Source organism: Rattus norvegicus, chromosome 11 (assembly GCF_036323735.1).
Source record: "Rattus norvegicus strain BN/NHsdMcwi chromosome 11, GRCr8, whole genome shotgun sequence".
Taxonomy (NCBI): domain Eukaryota; kingdom Metazoa; phylum Chordata; class Mammalia; order Rodentia; family Muridae; genus Rattus; species Rattus norvegicus.
In genome coordinates this window covers 85,797,045-85,816,098 of record NC_086029.1, presented here as the reverse complement: position 1 = coordinate 85,816,098, position 19,054 = coordinate 85,797,045, and the positions used below count along the sequence as shown (strand labels likewise).

General features: G+C 45.3%; 1 protein-coding gene across 3 annotated transcripts in view; it reads right to left on the bottom strand.

Moving 5' to 3' along the window:
* Fgf12 (fibroblast growth factor 12) overlaps nt 1-19,054 on the bottom strand; it is a 567,597-nt gene that overhangs the window by 253,445 nt on the left and 295,098 nt on the right. Inside the window, exon 1 of one of the 3 annotated variants that reach the window (NM_130814.2) lies at nt 12,186-14,341. The exons of the other annotated variants lie outside the window; for them this stretch is intronic. Coding sequence (NP_570827.2) covers nt 12,186-12,384 — 199 coding nt within the window. The 5' untranslated portion in view covers nt 12,385-14,341. Of the gene's footprint in view, nt 1-12,185; nt 14,342-19,054 lie in introns of those variants that run through there. 3 annotated transcript variants of the gene reach the window in all.

Sequence of the window (19,054 nt, the reverse complement as noted above, 5' to 3'; positions counted from 1 at the left end):
TACACATGCTTATTCAGAAGTTCTTTTACTCCACTGCATGAACGGTTCCATTCATGTCTGCTTTATCCTTAACATCTCATTGTGCCTCCACTGGTAAATAAATTAATGCATTTTCCAGAAAAACAAAAACTGCTTTCTTTTTTTTAAATCATTCTAGTTTTGATATCCAAGCAAGTCTATCTGTCCATTTAGTATCCTCAGGACCAGCACTGAGTGTGTGAATCACAAAATCAAAAAGTTCATCATTACATGATAAATTATACTAATGTGGCTAACAAAGAATATAGGTAAGAAAACAATTAACATATTTTCTAAATTTTGCTATTCCACTTAATATGCATAGAACCTCCCATATAACTTTATGTCAAATCCATTGTTAAACTATTCTCTTGGAGCTAATATATCTTAGAATATATCTTAGAATCCTCTGAGTATTCTCCTAGTTAGCTTCAACTAGACACAGCCCAGAGTTATCTCATAGAGTTTATAAATGGAGAACTTCCTTGACCATGTTATTCTGTGGTTACATATTTGAGGCATTTTCTTAATTGTTAATTGCTATAGGAAGGTTCAGTCCACTGTGAGTGACACCATCCCTAGGCTGTGGGTCCTGAGTTTTATAATAGAGCTAACTAAGCGGAAACTAGAAAACCGGTGAGCAAGCATGAGTTCCTTCCATTTCTGCCTCAGTTCCTACCTTCAAGTAGGATGCCTTGGCGTCCCTTGATGATGAACTACAAAAATGTTATCTTAAATAAGCCCTCCCCTACTAAAATTGGTTTGGGTCAGGACTTTATCCCAGAAACAGGAAAGTAAACTAGAAAAAGCATTAACGGCAGCAATGTACATCAAGCATGCTAAAGCTGAATCTCAGAATCCCCTTCATTCTAATGGAGAACACAGAGCTACAGAAGACAAAAGACAATGTCAACAGAGCTCATTCTCACTACTGTGACTTAGGAATCAAAACCTCCCATTCACATCAACACAGGCAATGGAACAAATACAGAAGATCATGGCGTATCAACGGCTTTTCAAAGAAGAGAGCAGACAGGAGGAAAGCCATAAAGCATGGACAGACAGCCTTTTAATTAGTACTAATCAATACTTTATTCCCCCACCACTTCCAGTTTCACCCGGTAAAGGGAGACCAGAGTGAATGTGTTTCCGCAGGAGTATTCAACACCAAAATGACTTGCTGGTCTCAAGTGTAAATGTAAGGACCAGGAATGACTAAATTTGAAATCAATAACAAAGGCTATTCCTCATTAACCCAACATTAAGAAGCCACAGCCGGACAAAATTAAGATGGGTCCTTTTCTAAACTGGTTACATTAGCATTCCCTCAGTTCCCGGTCAAACACATAAGACAGGGTCAAACACATAAAGATGTTTTTTCTGTATCCCAAAAGACACTGCCTCCTCCCAAAGTAGTTACTCTCAATAAAAAGGAAGCATGTGACAGAAACGTGCAAAGTATGGGTGAGGTGAGAAGTGACTAGGGTTGAACTGAAGAAGAAGGGTAGACACGGGGCTCTAAGCATTTATTTATCAGCTACATATCAAATTAAGAATGTATCAATGGTATTTTGCTATTTTAATATCAAATAAAGAAAAATTAATATTAGGCTAAAACGCTTATCTTCTTTCACATCCACAATTTTCCTGCTTAGAAAAAAATTTTTCCTTAAAATGTAACTACTACTAATTCTAGGAGTGCATCAGTCATGAATAGAGCTACTCTTGTTTTGAAAATGTATGCTGACCACCTACTAAGGAGGAAGCTTGCTAGGATAGCTGCCATCCAGAAACTCACACTCCACAGGCAGGGGCAGTACTTATGCAATAATTACAACATGCGACAGGATGAACTGCAAAGCAGACAGGTCCAAAGCCTAGGCGGGGAGGGATTCAATCCACCTGGAGCTCAGAAGATCTGGCATCCAGATGGGAGTGGAGCTGGGCTCGGGATAATGGCAGTGCTACAGCAGGGCAGATAAAAGCACGAGAGAGGTGTCTGGGTAAAGCAAGGTTGGATACAGATGTTAACAGTACCCCGACAGAGGTAACAAACAGCTATAAACTGAAGGACTGAAACAGACGGATGGAAAAAAAAGTTTTATGATAGTGAAGAAGATGCCGTTGGCTAAAGAGGTTCATGGCAAAGTTGGAGAAGGACTTGACAGTGCACGTTGATGAAGCCGTGTGCTCAGCTAGGCATTTGTTTTTAAAGGACAGATTTACACATTAAATAATTACTTTTAAAATATGGTTATTGGAGAAGAAACTTTGTAAAAGGACACGGAGAAAGTAGAACTTAGCATACAGGAATCCACTTTCACTCAGTTAGTGAATCTTAACCACATATTTCCTTGCTAGAAAGGACTTTCCGGCTACTTCTATATTACTATTCCCAAACCCCTGACATAAGGAAATTCAGCAAGTGTCTGTCTGGCTGGTAACTTCATTATCATTCTTCAAGAACAGTTCTCTCTAATAGTATGTGTGTGTATATATATATATATATATATATATGTATATATATATAATGTGTATATATATTATGTGTATATATAATATATGTGTAATATATATGTGTGTATATATATATGTATGTATGTATATATATATATATATTCCACTACCAGCATTAAGTAATGTCACCAGAGATATGTAACATTGCAAGGAAGCCCAGAATTTGGTTGAATTTCAATTCTTTCTTTGCCATTTCTAATTTGTATTGTTAATTTACCCAAGCCTCTCTCATGGGAGATGACTGTCTTAACTGCAATAATTCCCAGTGTTTTACAATTTAAAGGCACAGAATCTTTAAATCCTATACCTGGCTAGGTAGACATCCCAAGTCCTAGGCATCCTCAAGTGTATGATGGATATGTCATAGCCTGAGGCAAAAGCTCTAAGTAAATTGCCATTTCCAAAAAAGAATTTCCTATCAGAATTTCAGATACCTGCCCGGAATCCAATAATGGTACATTTGCTGCTCTCCCGACCTCACAGGATATACCCATCAGCTCAAGGGAAGCCAGCAGCAAGCCGTAGGCTGTGGAGGCAGATGTGGGTACGCATGCTTGTCAACTCCTTGTCTGACCAAAACCTACAGAATATAGTGGCCCAGGACCTTCCAAGCAAGGACAGGGAGGCCAGGAGGTGAACCATTGGAAATTCTTTCTACTTTAGAGTAGAACCTCTCAGAGCAATGTCATGTGAAAATAGGGCTATCAAACTGCCTTCCTTTCCTGGAACTAGAGGATTCAGAATGATCACCTTCATACCATTTTCTCTTCTTCACGACTGCACTTTGATGGCCAAGATCCAGCTCAGTCCTCTTGAACAGCGAAACATGACAACAGTTCTATTTCTATCCATAGGTCCCTTGGCTTTCCTTAGAAGTAGAGGCTCTCTTTACCTCTTAACATTTTTATTGTTATTTGGACAAGGAAAAACTTTCTTCCAACTCCCTAGGGTGGTGATTTTTTGTGTTCTTTTTAAAAATATGACATCACTAAATGGATACTATGTGTGTGGAACAGCTGGTGATATTTTTCCTCAAATGGAATCAACTCCTATTCTAACCAGACAACTAGTACATGGTCCTGAGTTTGGGTACTTAAATTTTATCTCTCACTCCTCTATTTGGTAAATATATTCTGATCTGAGGCCACTGATTATCTGGTTCATCATCTGGATTCCCTGAATTAAAATACAATACTTCCCCTTCCACTGGTGCCATTACTAGGCTATTCATTGCTACCTACGCAGTTGGAGCCCTTGGTCCTGCCAAGACTGAACCCCCAGTGAACAGGATTGTTGAAGGGAGGGGGGTAATGGGGGGAAGATGGGGAAGGGAACACCCATATAGAAGGGGAGAGAGAGAGGGGTTAGAGGGATGTTGGCCTGGAAACTGGGAAAGGGAATAACAACTGTAATGTAAATAAGAAATTTAGTAAAGATGGAGAGAAAAAAAAGAAATGATAGTAAAAAAATACAAATACTTAAGTGAAAAACACAATAAAATTAAAAACTTTTTCCGCCATTTTCATCTACTTTCTCTCTCTATAGCAACTTACATAAGATCCGAGGATTTCTCTAGTGAATCTCTTCTGAGTTTCATTTCAATCTCATTTGACCTTAGCTTATAAAACACGGCAGACACTATAGCACACAAGATTTCCTCAGTGAGGCAGAATGGGCCCAAATTGAAAACAGAACAAATAAAGACTAATATTTTAGACGAAGCGATCTCTGCTAGCTTTAATTATCGCCGGTAATTAAAACAAGGTGGGCACAAAACAGGACTCTAGCAAAATAGGCTCTGTCCCTCTTAATAAGCAGGGAGACTCGTGCTTTACAGCTCCAGTCAGTAGTGGTTTTTCTCCTGTGGAGAAAAGAGCTAGAGTTAATGCCTTTCCAAGCAAACAGATCTTTAGCTTTGCTTCTTGTGTTCGAAGAAGAAAACCAAGGTTGATTTCTGGCACTTACACAGTAGAATGAACTCTAGATGAGGAAAAACGAATCTAAATCCAAATCTAGACTCTAACCCGTACTGCAAAGCTGGAGGCCCTGACTCGCAGGGAAGGGAGAACGTATTCTTCCCTGAGCAGGCTGGAAAGAAGGCTCGGTGGTTAAGAGAGCAGTTTCTTCTCTTACAAACGGCCAGAGCTTGGTCCCAAGCACCCACGTGGGGGCTCAGAACCACCCTCATAACTCCAGTTCCAAAAAATCCAAGTCCTCTTCTGGCCTCCATGGCCTCCTGCACACATTGCACCCACTCATGCCACCCACATCCACTTACAAGAAGTAAATACTTTAAAAAAAAATCAAAAGAACGACACATACTTGAACTCCAACTAAGAGGCATTAGTCTACCTATGACTAGGAGCTAGGAGTCTGAGGGACATGGAAATACATATAAACACACTGACTAATGACAAGTAGCAGACAAATAGGTAGCCACTGCACAGAGCACCTTGTCAATGTTTGAATTTATATAGACCAATGAAGTTAGGCCGAACTCAGGGATGTAACTACAATTCTAAATTGTTAGTGAAGAGTGTAACTTCGAAGTGAAAGTGAAATCACTCTAAGGGATGTAGCTTAATTCTCAAACCTCTGTCGAGCTCAGTTTCTTGCTGTATACTGTTGCAGTCGAAAGTGTATCAAGATAAGCTGGCCTTACTCTAACCTGCGGTTGTAGCAGTAGGGTGTCACATGATTGGATACTCATTAAGTTGTCCTTTGGGAAAACCATGGAAACATTCACGACACAGTCAAAAATGAGAGAAAACATGTGGCAGGGTGTGTGTATACAAATATTTGCCTTTATAGACCGGGAGACTTTTCAAGACACCCCCAGATGTCATCTACCAGCACTTTCTCATAACTGCTGGCCTAGAGACTCAAGTCCTCACTGCCTTCCTGCCCCTTTGCCTCCACTCAAGGTGCATTTGTCCGTTCTATTCTCCAAGACCAGACTGCCCTGCTAAAATGCATTCACATAGTCTTTGCCGTGTTTTTAGGGCCTTGTAGAGCCCAGCCTTGCTACGCTTGCTGTGCCCCCGTTTCATGGGATCTCACTGCTCTCGTCTTCCTTCAGTTCTCCCAAGGAACTGAGGAAGTTGCTCGTCTCTGCCCTGAATGTTTTCAGTCTTCTGCCCCTTTCTATTTGTCTCATGTTTTGGAGCCCTGCTGGGACAATCCTTCCAGAAACAGGTTATGACATAACTAAATACTACAGAGACTATCTCCGTGTTACAATTGGTAAACTGAGACCCAAAGGGATCAGTAAGTGTACTTAAGGTTCTTAGAGAAGACATGTCCAGAATTCGCACTGATGCTTGGCTCAGCAGGTCACATGGTTTAACAGTCGCGCTGTCGGTTAAATGGTAACTTCATATGTACAATAATGTCAAGCAACCAGAGCTTCCAGGGACTAAGCCACTACCTAAAGACTATACATGGACTGACCCTGGACTCTGACCCCATAGGTAGCAATGAATATCCTAGTAAGAGCACCAGTGGAAGGGGAAGCCCTGGGTCCTGCTAAGACTGAACCCCCAGTGAACTAGACTATGGGGGGGAGGGCGGCAATGGGGGGAGGGTTGGGAGGAGAACACCCATAAGGAAGGGGGGGGGGATGTTTGCCCGGAAACCGGGAAAGGGAATAACACTCGAAATGTATATAAGAAATACTCAAGTTAATAAAAAAAAAATTTTAAAAAAATGGTAACTTCAACGGAGAAGGAGAAAAAAAAGACCAAGTAAATAATCCTACAGGGCTCTGCTGAGCTCTGCACAAACCACATGGCTGTGGAAAACATCGGAGAAAGTTTTGAAGTGAGTGTTTATGTTTACCCTCAAGAAGTTCTGCCCACTGGGCCCGGAGTCTCCCTGTGGATCCTTTGCTGCTCCCCGGGGCATGAGTTGATGTCTCTGAGGTTCCTGACAAGCAAAGGGAATCCCAGCCAGGAGCCTGGCCCAGAGCAAGACAGCCTTGGGATGCTACGTCCATACAGAAGATCCCCATCACCTTTTCCACTTCACCTATCTTCCCTGGGGAATTTAGCTCCCTCACAGGACACAGAGCAAAGCAGCCACATAGTCATGCCCTACTCTCCTCGGCCTCTTACTGAGGTTCCTCCCCACAGTAATTTTCCAACTTCAAAACAATTAAGTTATTCAGAACCAGAGCCTCTTAACCTAGTGGGGTAGCAAATAAGAAAAACCAAACAAACAAACAAACAACAATGCAACTGACTGATGACTTAGTCAGTTTCTGATTACGGTAGCTAGAACCCAACTCTCTGGTACATTGAGTGTAGCGTTCTACAATGGGGAATACCTCAGTGGAGTGCTAAAAAGATTAGAATAGCACTGTCTCCAAGTCATACAAGTTACTACTAGAGTGTTTACTATAGTGTCAGGCACGCTTGTGTATCCTTTCATTCCAACACTAGGAAGGCAGAGGCAGGCAGATTTCTGTGAGTTTGAGGACAGCCAGAACTACATGGTAAAACCCTGTCTCAACAAAATGAAAAGAAACGTTTATTACGTCTGGTTATTTTAAGGTCATTTGACCGAAAAGACCCAGCTTCTCACAGGTTCCTGGGAGATGGCTTTGGAAGCAGAACCCTGTAGACGTAGTATTCCTTCTTCTGGAAAAGAAATGTTCCATAGATCCAGGGGCAAGCCATGAGCTAAAGGCAAAAGTGATCCAGTAAGGATAGTCACCTGTCTAAGAAGGCTGTGCCGGGAGGCCTCATAAAGTCTGTAATAATCCCAAAGGGACAAGGCAACAGCAAGCAACCCTTAAGATGAAGCGCTGGAGGAACAGGCAAAAGCAATCGATTCTGATTCACACCAGCACAGGAATATAAACGCACAAAAACATGTTCACCAGGAATAGAACAATATAGCCCCATGCTATCAAGCCTGAGAGTATTTCGAAAACTCCAGATTTATGAGACAAAACCCTTGTTTCTAAAGATCTAAAAATATTCCTAGTGCTTTCTTGACTACGGAGACTGCCTCATTTCCTGCAAATTGTTTTTCCTAATTCTGTTCGAGAATATCAACTTCATTAAAACTTTAAAGGCTTAATCCTGTGTTAGCGCTTGATGAGATCTCTGTGGGATGAAAGAAATCAAGAGATCACAGAAGCTGTCCTTGCACTGGGGGTATCAATGGCTGGCGAGAATGCTCTGCTGTGGAGAAGTGCGGTTTAGAGAACCACTAAACATCACTTTAAACTGTAAGATGTTTACTAAAACAAAAATCAGTCTCGCTGTAGTTTGTGGCTGGGTAGTGATACTTTTTTAAAACAAACATCAAATCATCCTCTGATTAGACTAATTTGGGGCTTCAGATATAGGCCATGTGAAAGAAAGAACGCAATATATGTATTTGCTATAAATATAAGATCTCAAATGTCAGACCATAAGTTCTTCAATTTGTAAACAACTACCTTCCCTTCTGCCTTCTGTAGACCCCCAAAATAAACATTCTTCCACCTTCGGGCACATATTTCTTCTTAAAGATTGTGTGTGTGTGTGTGTGTGTGTGTGTGTGTGTGTGTGTGTGTGTGACGCTCTCTTCCTTCGCATGAAAGGATATTTTTAGGCATTTTGGCAAGTTTGATAGTAACATGTTGAATGCGTCTGCTATTGCTATCTTAAACATCTGCCAAGGGGAGCTGGAAGAACACTGAAATATTATAAACAGCTAAAATTTTATGAGAGGAACAAAGGCTCAGCAAAAAATGAGGAAGAAAAATCAACAAAACTCGGTAAAATTACAATCGCCTCTCTGACTTATTTTATTACAGACAGGAACATACTACATCATTTTCAACAAGGGAAACGGTGGAGAAAGCAGAGTACCTCCATTAGGAAAACCTTCCCCTGTATTTTAGGTGAGGGAATTTTCCTCATTGGTGGTTTCATTTAATAGCTTAAGGGAAGGGACTAAATTATACAGAGAAGCGTTAGCAACAGCAAAATGCACAAATCTGACTCAAATCACACAGATTTTCAGCCTCTTCAGTTACTCTGTACATTACGGAGAGGCCCTCATTTGCAAAGTGAGACTGACCCTGCATGACTCCTGAGCACCTTGTCCACTCTGACAGCCAATCCCTGTCAGCAGTTCTCCCAGCACCTTTCTTTCCTCAGTGGAGGGCTACTCCCAGGGACTGTGGAGTCATAGATGAAATATTTGAGGCAAATGTTGGGCACAGTAACGCGTGGATATGGGTAGACTAAATGCCAGGGTGTGGTAAGTTAAAGACTACGTCCATTTAAGTAAACAATAAAGCAAGTTTGGCTCATAAAGGTACTCCACACAAAAGGAACGCCTCAGATAATGACAATCACGCTTCCCCCATTAGAAAAAGCGAGAGAACAGGAGGAATGTTCCAAAGGCTTTTTCATGGTTCGATTCCTTCAGACAAGATGTCAGTTCAGGGTCTCCAACATTTCATTCTCAAAGAACTGCAACCCATACAATGACTAAGATGTCAACAAGACCTGGGCTAGGTACAGGATTTCACTATCACTTCTGCTTCCGAGATGCAAGCTGCCGATTGTTTACGGTCGTTTCAGAGATTTAGTAAGAGCATCCCCTTCTACACGAAGCATCCTGATTGCAAAAGGATGTGGATAATCCCGCCAGTACTACCAATCCCAACACAAAAGTATCTCCCTCAGTCGACAGCAGACACACACTTCTCCTGCTACTTTACTTTTCCTGTTATACTGCAAATGGCGCAAGCAAAGGGGCGGGCCGGATCTACTTCCAGTCCCAATTTTGTCAAACTTCGGTTGTGTAATATCGCAGATAAACCACACACTGGCTGTAGCCCTTGTGTTTCTCATCTCTTCAAATCAAGGCTCTGCTATGCAATCCCAGAGTACACCAGTACGCTGTGATCCAGAGGTGGCTTGCTCGAAGCACAGGTGTGCTCTACGGCCCTGTCTGTGATTTCCTGCCTCCTCGCCAGTTTCCTAGGGTTTCATCTTGCATCTCTGTGCTTTGGAAAGCAAAACTTTATACTGCGAGGCTTCCGAGATCCATGATGCGTTTAGGAGGCTCTAGAACCTGGAGAACTAAGAAAAGAGACTGAGAGAAGCTCGTCGTATCTGCCATGAAATCAGAACTCCCACCCAGGCCTTTCCCACTACATGTCTACTTTAGGCTCACTGCCTCAGCAGAACTCTCCTAGACAGTCTGATCACTGGGATGTGTGTCTCAGGGGTGGAAGCTCGGAGAGGAAATCCCTTACCACGGCAAGCTATTCCCCTTCACCCACTTCCCATTTATGGCTCAGTTTGTAGTTCCGAGGGCTATGGCTTGGAGCCTGAATGGTGTTGAAAAATAAGTGGACTATTAAACGACTAAAATATCAAAGTACTTACAAAACAGGAAGCAGATTACCTCTTTTGGTGTTGAGCAACTTCCCCTCAATCCACTAAAGAATTCTCTGTGGAATTGGGATGTGGAAGGTGTTATCTCTCTATAATTAGTCTCATCTCATGCTACGGGAATGAATCATGGTTGCTGACATAAAATCAACAGATTAATTATTTGGCTTTGTTAGTAACATTAATAGCATGAATATCATCTTCCCTTAAAGCTTTTCCATGCCCCACACCCCCGTTCTTCAGAACTAAGTGAGCGTTGGAACAGACTGAATCCCTTCCATGTAAGAACTCACTCTTGGTGCCCTTGTACGAGGAATGCTTGAGCAATTCCTCCTGCCTTTCTGTTTGGTCATCATGTGACACTCTAGCTAAAGGAATTGACCTTTTAGGATCCTCAAGACAAGCACTGAGTGTGTGAGTGATCAAGAGAAGCATATTAGATGATCACCGAAGGAAACCATTAACCCAGAGAACCCCCTACTTTCTAATAAGACGCTCAGGAAGCAATACACAATTCTTCCTTCTCGGACCAAAGTGAAGTCATGTAAACTGCTCATCTGCAAATCAACTTCCACAAACACATACGAGTTCACCTCACCCACTCAGAGTTATGAGCAACTTAGTACTGTTATTGTCTTGTTATCTGAGTAGGCAGAGTAGGATCATCTTGTAAATATCACATAACTGTCACAAACACAACGTAACAACCACTCTAGGGATCGAGTATGGGAGCCACATTGGGTTAGGTGTCTGGAGTCCCCTGCAGACCACGTAAGCCCTGAGGGGAAGGTTCCAAAGGATCCCATGCAACCAAACGAAGGGTGTGTATTGCTCTTTAAAAGATAATAGTGTGCTGAGACAATTCCGCCTTAGCTCCCATCTTCCCTTGACCAGACCTGAAGGCCGTATTAACTGGGTGGACAGAGCAAAAGCTTCAACAGCTTCTGAATCCAGATCAACAGCAGTTTTCTGTACTCCTGGAATCCACTGCCTTGCAGTGATCAGAGACTATGAAAATGAGCCACAGATGGGGTGGCTGACGTGACGAGTGCCGGTGACAAGTGCGGTGAAAAGTTAAGGAAAAAAATAAAGCAAAGCGCCTTCCTCCCAAGGCTTCCTCTCAAAACTGTAACTTGTTTTTGAGTCCCATTTGAATCTAACCTATACTCTTCGGTGTGAGGAACTCAAGAGAACAAAAGAGTCGGAGTTGCTAACAGGCTTGAGACAGTCAACTCATCCCAGGAGAGGCCCCCTCTGGAGCCCATCCTTCCTTCAGCTATCAGGACCCAGGATATCTGCAGATTGCAAGTGACTCTGTGGCCACACCCAAAGGATGGAGGGCTTGAGGAAAGCAGGGACTTTGATGATTTGTTTTTGTTCTCTCAAGGTGTAACAGTGTCCCAGCTTATGGTAGCTGTCACCTTGACACTGAAGGCACACAGTTTTCCTTCTGTTAATAGAGACATACGATGAACCATTTGAACCCAAGACTGCGGAAGCAGAATCGGTTTCTAGAAAGGTTTTGACACAGAAATGTCTAATAAATCAAATTTCCTTTACATCCTCCAGGGCCAAACTGCAGATATCATGTTGGCTTAATGTCTCAAATGCCATGGTGTGCAGAGAACAGTAACTGGGCAGAAAACTTTCTAAGACCAGCCCATGGTAACTATCAACTGGTTGGAAGAATAGGAAAGGGATCCTATGTAGAAAGAAGTGGATGAACATGTGAAAACATGGAAAGTTGGGGAATCGGGATGTCTTAAAAGGCAAAACACCACATGCCTGTTAGGGGCAGGGCAAATCAAAATAATATTAAGTTCATTTGGTATCTATTATAATTCATAATTACCTGTCTTATGTGGTTATGAGGAACATAAAGAACTTTATTTTCATATTCTCTGTAGGTAGATGAATGGATGAGTTGAACGATGGGTGGTGAATGAGTGAACGAATGATCGATCGATTGTACGAACTAGTCACTTCCCTGCAGGGCTTTACCAGATTATAGAACCCAGATGCACCTATACGGGTGACCCTCATACAAGTCAGACTGTCGGTTGATGAAAGCAGAAAGTGTTTTCCCGAATATGGGACAAGCTATTAACTGACACAGGCTTGTTGAAAGAAGGAGGGCCAGCATGGAAGAAAGGAATTCTGATTCCCTTCCATGAGCAGTTACCAGTAGCTTTGAAGAAAGGGATGGGGGCGTCAGCCCCTGGGGAGCCCACTGTTTCGACTGCTACTGACCTGGTCTCCGCCTCACTGGCCTCTTGCGGCCGCTGCAGAAGCGCACTTTGCTGAACACCCCGAGGACGTGCCTCTCGCACAGGGAGCGCCCGTCTTTGCTGGGGCTGGAGCGGCGCTTGGAGGCCGACACCCGGTCGCTGTTGGACTCCCTCGCCTGCCGCTTCTGCCGGATCAAGGAGCTGGCTATCGCCGCAGCCATAGCTGCTCAGCGCGGGCCGGAGGCCCCGGGCTCCACTGCGCCCTCGGGTTCCTGCTCCGCCGGGATGAGGGCAGGACCTCGGGGGCCTGGAGGAATAGGACAGGCGCGGGGAGGCAGTGCTAATATTTGAGGAGGTTGCAGTATCGAAAACCTGGAGCCCACAAGGTTAGTCAGAGTCTGGGCAGTGTGGCAACAAAACGTGTGAAAATCCGGATGTAAACTTCCCCAACCACTGGCGGCGGGGGCGGGGCGGTCCCAGGCCTTCTTGCGAAGTAGACGTTTGTACCCCAAACTTGCACCCCAAGGCGATCCACGTCCAAAGGGCGGTGGGGAGTTTGGTCACACTGCGTTCGGGGTACCAAGTGGAAAGGGGGAAAAGATGTCCAAAATAACAAGCCGTGCCCCGGTTGGCGAGGCGCAAGCGTTGTAAGGTGTCCAAAGTATACCTACACATATATACATAGAAACCCGTTTACAAGGCAGAGTCTGGACCGAGGCTAGAAGCGTGCCCCCGGCTTAAAAATATATATAGTAAAAAGTGAATAAAACGTTCCTTTAGAAAACGAACCACCAACCGCGACAGAGAAGAGGAAGGCAGCAATTTAACTCCCTGTGGCCCGCGGTTCTGAAGATTAGGAGGTCCGTCCCGGCTGGGTGAGGTCTACGAAATGCATCGCCCCGGCTGCGGTTCTCCGGGGGCCGGCCTCCCCACTTCTGGAATTCCAAGAGGCGAAAAGTGGGAGCGATTAACCAGACACGGGGTAGGGGAGCAGGGCGGGGGGTTGGAGAGGGGTGGCAGCTGTTTCCAGCTGCGGTGAGCGCGCCTCTCCTCCGGCAGCACTGCAAAGAGAGCGGGAGACGAGGGAGGGGGAGGGACAACGGGAGGGAGGGAGATCCTCGAGGGCCAAGCACCCCGGGGATCGGCGGGGTCCGGAAAGCGGGCTCTCCCGCTCTCACTGCCTGCGTTCCGGCACGAGACGGGCACAGTTGGTGATTATTTAGGAAATCCTAAATCTGGAATGACTCAGTAGTTTACAGAAGCCCCTCCAAAGGCAGAGCTGCCGAAGGTGTCCTCGGCGCCCACACGCCTTTCACCGGAGCTCCCCGCCACCGTGCGCCCGAGCCGCCGCACCGAGCCGGTCTCCGCACAGGCTCCAAGCGAGCTGGGCTGCGAGGGACGGGCGCCCTGGCGGGCTTGGGATCAGGTCATCGCTGCGCCTCCGGGACCCCAGGCTCTCACGCCCCGGCGGTCGGCAGCTCCCGGCCGCAGCTCAGATAGGGGTTACCCGGCCGCCGCTGGGCCGCTCGCTCGGTCCCGCGCCGCCCATCCCAGCCGTGGAAGGAAGTGACCGAGCGCTGCGAGCCCCCGCGCGTCCGCTCGGGTGGGGCGGGGGCTGGTGGAGGGCGACGTCGGCTCGCGGTGGCTGTGGCTCTGGGTCGCAGCTGCCCACCATGGTCTGGCGCCCGGGCGCAGGCAGGGTCCTTAGGCCGCCCTAGGCGACGGCGGGAGATGGCCGCGCGTGCCACCTAGGCTCCCCGGGCCAGGAGAGGACTCTGGGGCTGGGGACAGGCGGCAGGTGCAGGCGGCCACCAACTCGCCCAACTTGCTGCGCCGGTGGCGGCTGGGAGCCGCGGGATCGCGGGGCGCCCCCCGCCGCCTCCCTTGGACCGGGAGGGGGCGCTCAGGGCGGAGTCCCATTCATGGGCAGAAGCTCCTGGGCGCCGCCGCGGGCTGTCTCCCCCAAAGCGCTAGCTCCGCAGGAAACTCTGGGCAGAGGCGACAGCAGCCTCTGAGAAGGCGAGTGGGACGGGGAGCGAGCGGCGGCTGGAGTTACTCTGGCTCTTAAGAAGCTGGAAAGATTTCCTGGTGGGACTGAATTGGGGGCTGGGCTTGCAGAGCGCTGGAAAACCTGGCGCTTGGGTCTTGCTCCCTTTTCTCGCGCCCACTGCTCCCAGACTCTCTCCTTCCTCCCCCCTACACCCTTCTCCCCCCCCCCCCCCTCTGTCTTCTGTCTCTCCCCTTTTCTCCTCTCTACGCAATCCTACGTGATTGAGGTTTGGATGAGAAATTCTCAGAGGCAGAGTGAGGGAACTGCAGCCTGGGTCTGCTGTGTCCGGTCCCTCCCCACCACCACCACCCCCAAGAGAAAAACACACATCCACTGGGTGAGCATAGATGAGGATGGTGCAGGGAGCAGAGGTGCAGTCTGCCCTCTCCAGTGACCAGAAGCTTGTAGCTTTCTCCAGGAAGGAAGTGCACACTGGATAAAGTAGCAATGACCTCCTGGTCTCCGGTATTGCACACACACCCCCGCCGCCATCACATTTTGGAACAGGAAAGTGTGTTTCCATCTCTTTGGGACCTAGATTTCTTCTTACTGTCTGGAAAGCTACAAAGGAGATCCAGTGCCTAGAAAGGCAACCTGCCTTGAGAGTCAATAGAGGTGGGGTTACAGTGTTGCAACCAAGGACAGGGAACTAAAGCCTTGGAGCGCACTCAGGTCTCCAGAAATGCTTGTCCTGCTCCTGATAGAGAAACCAGAGTCATCCAAGGAAACCCAGCATTAGAGATTCTGGAAACCTGCATTCCACCTTGGTTCAAGCTAAAGTCTGGGAGTGGCCCTCAGTCATGTTGGCATTTCCTCTCCAACTAGTCTTCAAATAGCACCACTCTCCCTCCACCCTGTGATTTCCAGGCAGAGAAAGTTATATACTAGAAATTTCCTAAGAGTCTAGGGAAGATACCAGCCTGAAGACTGTTAAAAATGGGGCCAAATTTGAGGGGGCCCCAGGAATGTGAGTCTAAATGTGGGTACACATTTGCTGGCTTACTTGAGATCCATTGGGCAACAAAGGACAGAGGTGTATGAGTCTGACCATAGAGCATTGCCCAGAGATCAGGTGTCTGGCCTTCCTGACTACTGGCTGTGCAAAGCAAAGACTGGCAGACAGGGACTGGTATGGCAGGGGAGGCGGCTCCCAATGGCCAATGGGGAGAGCACAGGCCTTGTAGCTGCTCAGTTTGCCTGGATTGGGATGATGGATTTATTCCTGGAATTTGAACAATACAGACCAAGACGGGCAAATGGGATGCACACTCCAGAGTACATCTGACAAGACAAAAGGGGATTGCTTGAAATCAATTGGCAGCACGGTCAATTAGGGAAGTGTTCAATTTCCACAAATAAAAGTATTCTCCTTCCTTGGCTACAGGAAGACTCACCTCATTTTTCAGCAAGGTGGGCACAGATAGTACTGGCTGATTTGAGGGGCAGGGGGGTGTCTTTTGCAAATCAACATCCAAACACACACACACACACACACACACACACACACACACACACACACACACACACACCCCAAAAGAGGTCATCTAAGGAGAATCTCAAGAGAAGTGAAGAAGAGGACAATTTATAATGAGGCCCTAAGGAAATCAACTCAACGTGGTCCCTTTCATCCCCACAATGAGGATAATTGTTCCCGTCCATCGCTCAGAACAGAACGTACATATGTGAGCATTTTGAAAGCAGGAAAATGCAGAATGAATGGAAGGGTGGATGGAGGTGTTTGAATGTGTGTGATTCACCTGAGATGCATGCTGTAAAAATGCGGATTCCCTATGAGAATCTCTGAGAATATGAAGCAAACACCTCTGAGACTGAGGGACATACACAGAAATTCTTTAAAACTCTTAGTCTCAAAGTAAAGCCATTTACTGTATATGTGCAATACATACAGATAATACTGAAAGCAAGACACTGAAAGTTGACTACATTCCTCTAGATTGCACTCCTCGGCCTCCCCCTCCCCTCCAATGGAACTGCAAAGAGGTATGTCTTCCCAAAGCTTTACTTTATCATAGGTTGCGGGAAATCAGGGTGCTTAATAGAGAAGGAAACCCATGTAGAAGCAAAGGAAAGTTGTGGAAGAAGATGAAGAAGAAATGAAAAACCAGCTTTCTATTTGAAAGACATCTTGAACCGTCCTTATCAACTTGGGCAGGTAAGAACTAATCAACACCAGGTTCCTGAGATACTCACCAGTCTTCGATCTCTGTAAGAATGGGATGTTTAGGTCTGGGTGAAAAGACCAAGACTTGACTTTTTCACCTTCTGCTTCTGCTACTGTTGATGCATTTTAACTATCTGGTCCTTAAATGTTTCATCAGCTCTACCATATGCTCAGAAGAAAAAACAGATAGACAGAAATCCAGAAAAACAAATTCTAGGTCCTGGGTTCATGGAGGTTGAAGTCAGGAGAGAGATGTAAATTGGGTTTTCATGAATTAATTCAAAGCTTTGCTATCTGGTTCACTGAATTAAAATCTTCCCCTAGTGCTTCCCAGGATGTTCGATAGCTCTCATCTGTGGACGGGAAGCTACATCAACTTGCTAATGGTTGTGGCATCTCAGACCTATGCAAATCTTGATTTTTATTTCTGCTATCGTTCTTAGGATAAATGAAGAATGTCCCCTTGCCATTTTGAAGAGATGAGTAGGGAAAGTTTTAGTTTGGAGTAAGTTGCCAAATACACATCAGAAGGATTCTTTATGACTATATTTATATCTCTTACCTCCAGTCAAACAAAATATAGACAGTATTAGTCATCTGCATATTTTAAAATTTAAAAAATGCAGATTTAATTGTCTTTGGCTTGCTCACAGGCCAAATCTTCCAGCTCCCAAACCAAACTAGGATTACCTCACATGTCCATTTTAAACCCTCTATTGAGTGCACCTGGTGTTCAGGATATGGTGTCAGTAACTGAGGGGAATTGTACGCCAGGGTTTCTGAGCCTTCTTAAGGCTGTGACCCTTTAATACAGTTTCTCATGTTGTGATGACCACCCAAACCATGAATTTCTTCTTGTCGTTACTTCATAACTGTCATTTTGCTACTATAATGTAAATATCTGATATGCAGAATATCTGATATGTGACTCCTGTGAAGGGGTATGCCAACCCTTCCGAGGGATCATGACCCACAGGTTGAGAACCATCATTCTATACACTTTTACAATCTCCTTACCCTCAACCAGCTTACAATCCATGCCACCATGTTCATTCGGGGCTCTTTTCTCAATCATGCATTTGAAGTGAGCTTCTGGATGAATTAATCAGCCTATTGAAACCACAGCTGAAGCACAGTTAGATGAGATCAACAGTTGAAGTATTTAACCAAGGTCACGGAATGCCACAGACTGTGACAGGGATGGGCAATGTGAGAGGGAGAGTGCTGCCCTATGATGTCCATTTGAATCAAGACCCCTATGAAATACGGACGTCTCAGAACAAGAAAAAGTTCTTCATGATCCACACACATCATCACTCACTCCCAGACATAAAGTATTTAATGGAGACCGGAAATCTACATGGAGTGAGTGATTAAACTGGCAGTGACAGAGATAATGTTCATCAGTAAAACATGGCCAATGTCTTTGTCTGTTGGAAACACAAAGAGGCCCAGATCTGCGCATCCACCATCCTTTTCAGAGATCAGCCCTTTGACTCAAAGTTCAGGAATATGGGCTGGCTGGTCTTAACCACAGCAGGCTTGTCTCCAAGCTTTTGTCCAGTACAGTCTCTGTACTTCAAGCCCCTCCCCTTGGTAGATGGTCAATTAGAGTAAGCTGGCCAAAGCAATATAAGCAAGCACTTTCTAATCATTTGTGAATCTCTGTAGCAAGTTCCTTCTTGCTTCTTTATTCAACAATTCATCAATAGAATTTCTCTTTGTATGTAAGTGTCCTTTTTTTACACATCTCTCAAAATGAAAAAAAAAGGATAGATTTCACTTCTATTCAGGACAAAGGAAGAGTAATGTCTTTGCTGCTTAAAAGAGAAATGTTCAACTTCCGAAGTCTGTCTCTTTTCTTTAGGAGTACTAGCGGTGAGTTTCTGGGACAACCCTAAACGCATCACACCTACAGATATTTGACAGTCCTCTAAGGTGGGCTTGTCATCATGGACACAGAAAGGTCAAGTTCTTAACTTAGGACACACAGCTAAGGGTTTGTAGAATATAAATTCATTCTCAAAGGTTATCTTTAACCATAATTGCGATATCGTATGCCAATGAAAATAGACTATCATTAGTAATTATAATCACGCAACTACCACTTCTGTTACCCTTACAGTTCTTTCTTCCTTACTTCCTTTTTTGGTCTGTTTTGGTTATTTTGCTTGTCTTTTCGTTTTTCTGAGAGAAGATTTCTTCATGTAGCCCTGATTGTCCTGGAACTCACTCTATAGACCAGGCTGGGCTCACAGTCAGAGATTCATCTGCCTCTGTCTCTGCCTCCTGAGTGCTGGGACTAAAGGCATGCACCAGTACACCCAGATACCCTTGTTATGAAGTGTTATGAAGTGTTCTTCCATTTGTTCTCTCACTAAGACTGAAGAAGCTTCTAGATAGAGTTAGGGAGGTAACGATAGCCTCATTGTGTAAGTGGACACTTAGTCCAATGGCTTCTCGGTCTCACGCAATGAAAATCTAGCAATCACACTCTGGCCCGCTGACCTTAATGCCTTCACTGAGACCACACACAGGAAAACAAAGAGAACTCCTAATGCATTCGCATGCCCTGGCCTCTACTTCGGTCTTAGGAATAACCTGAAGGAGTCACTGTATGGTGGACAGAGTGAGTCCAAACACCCCAGTACCCTGACCT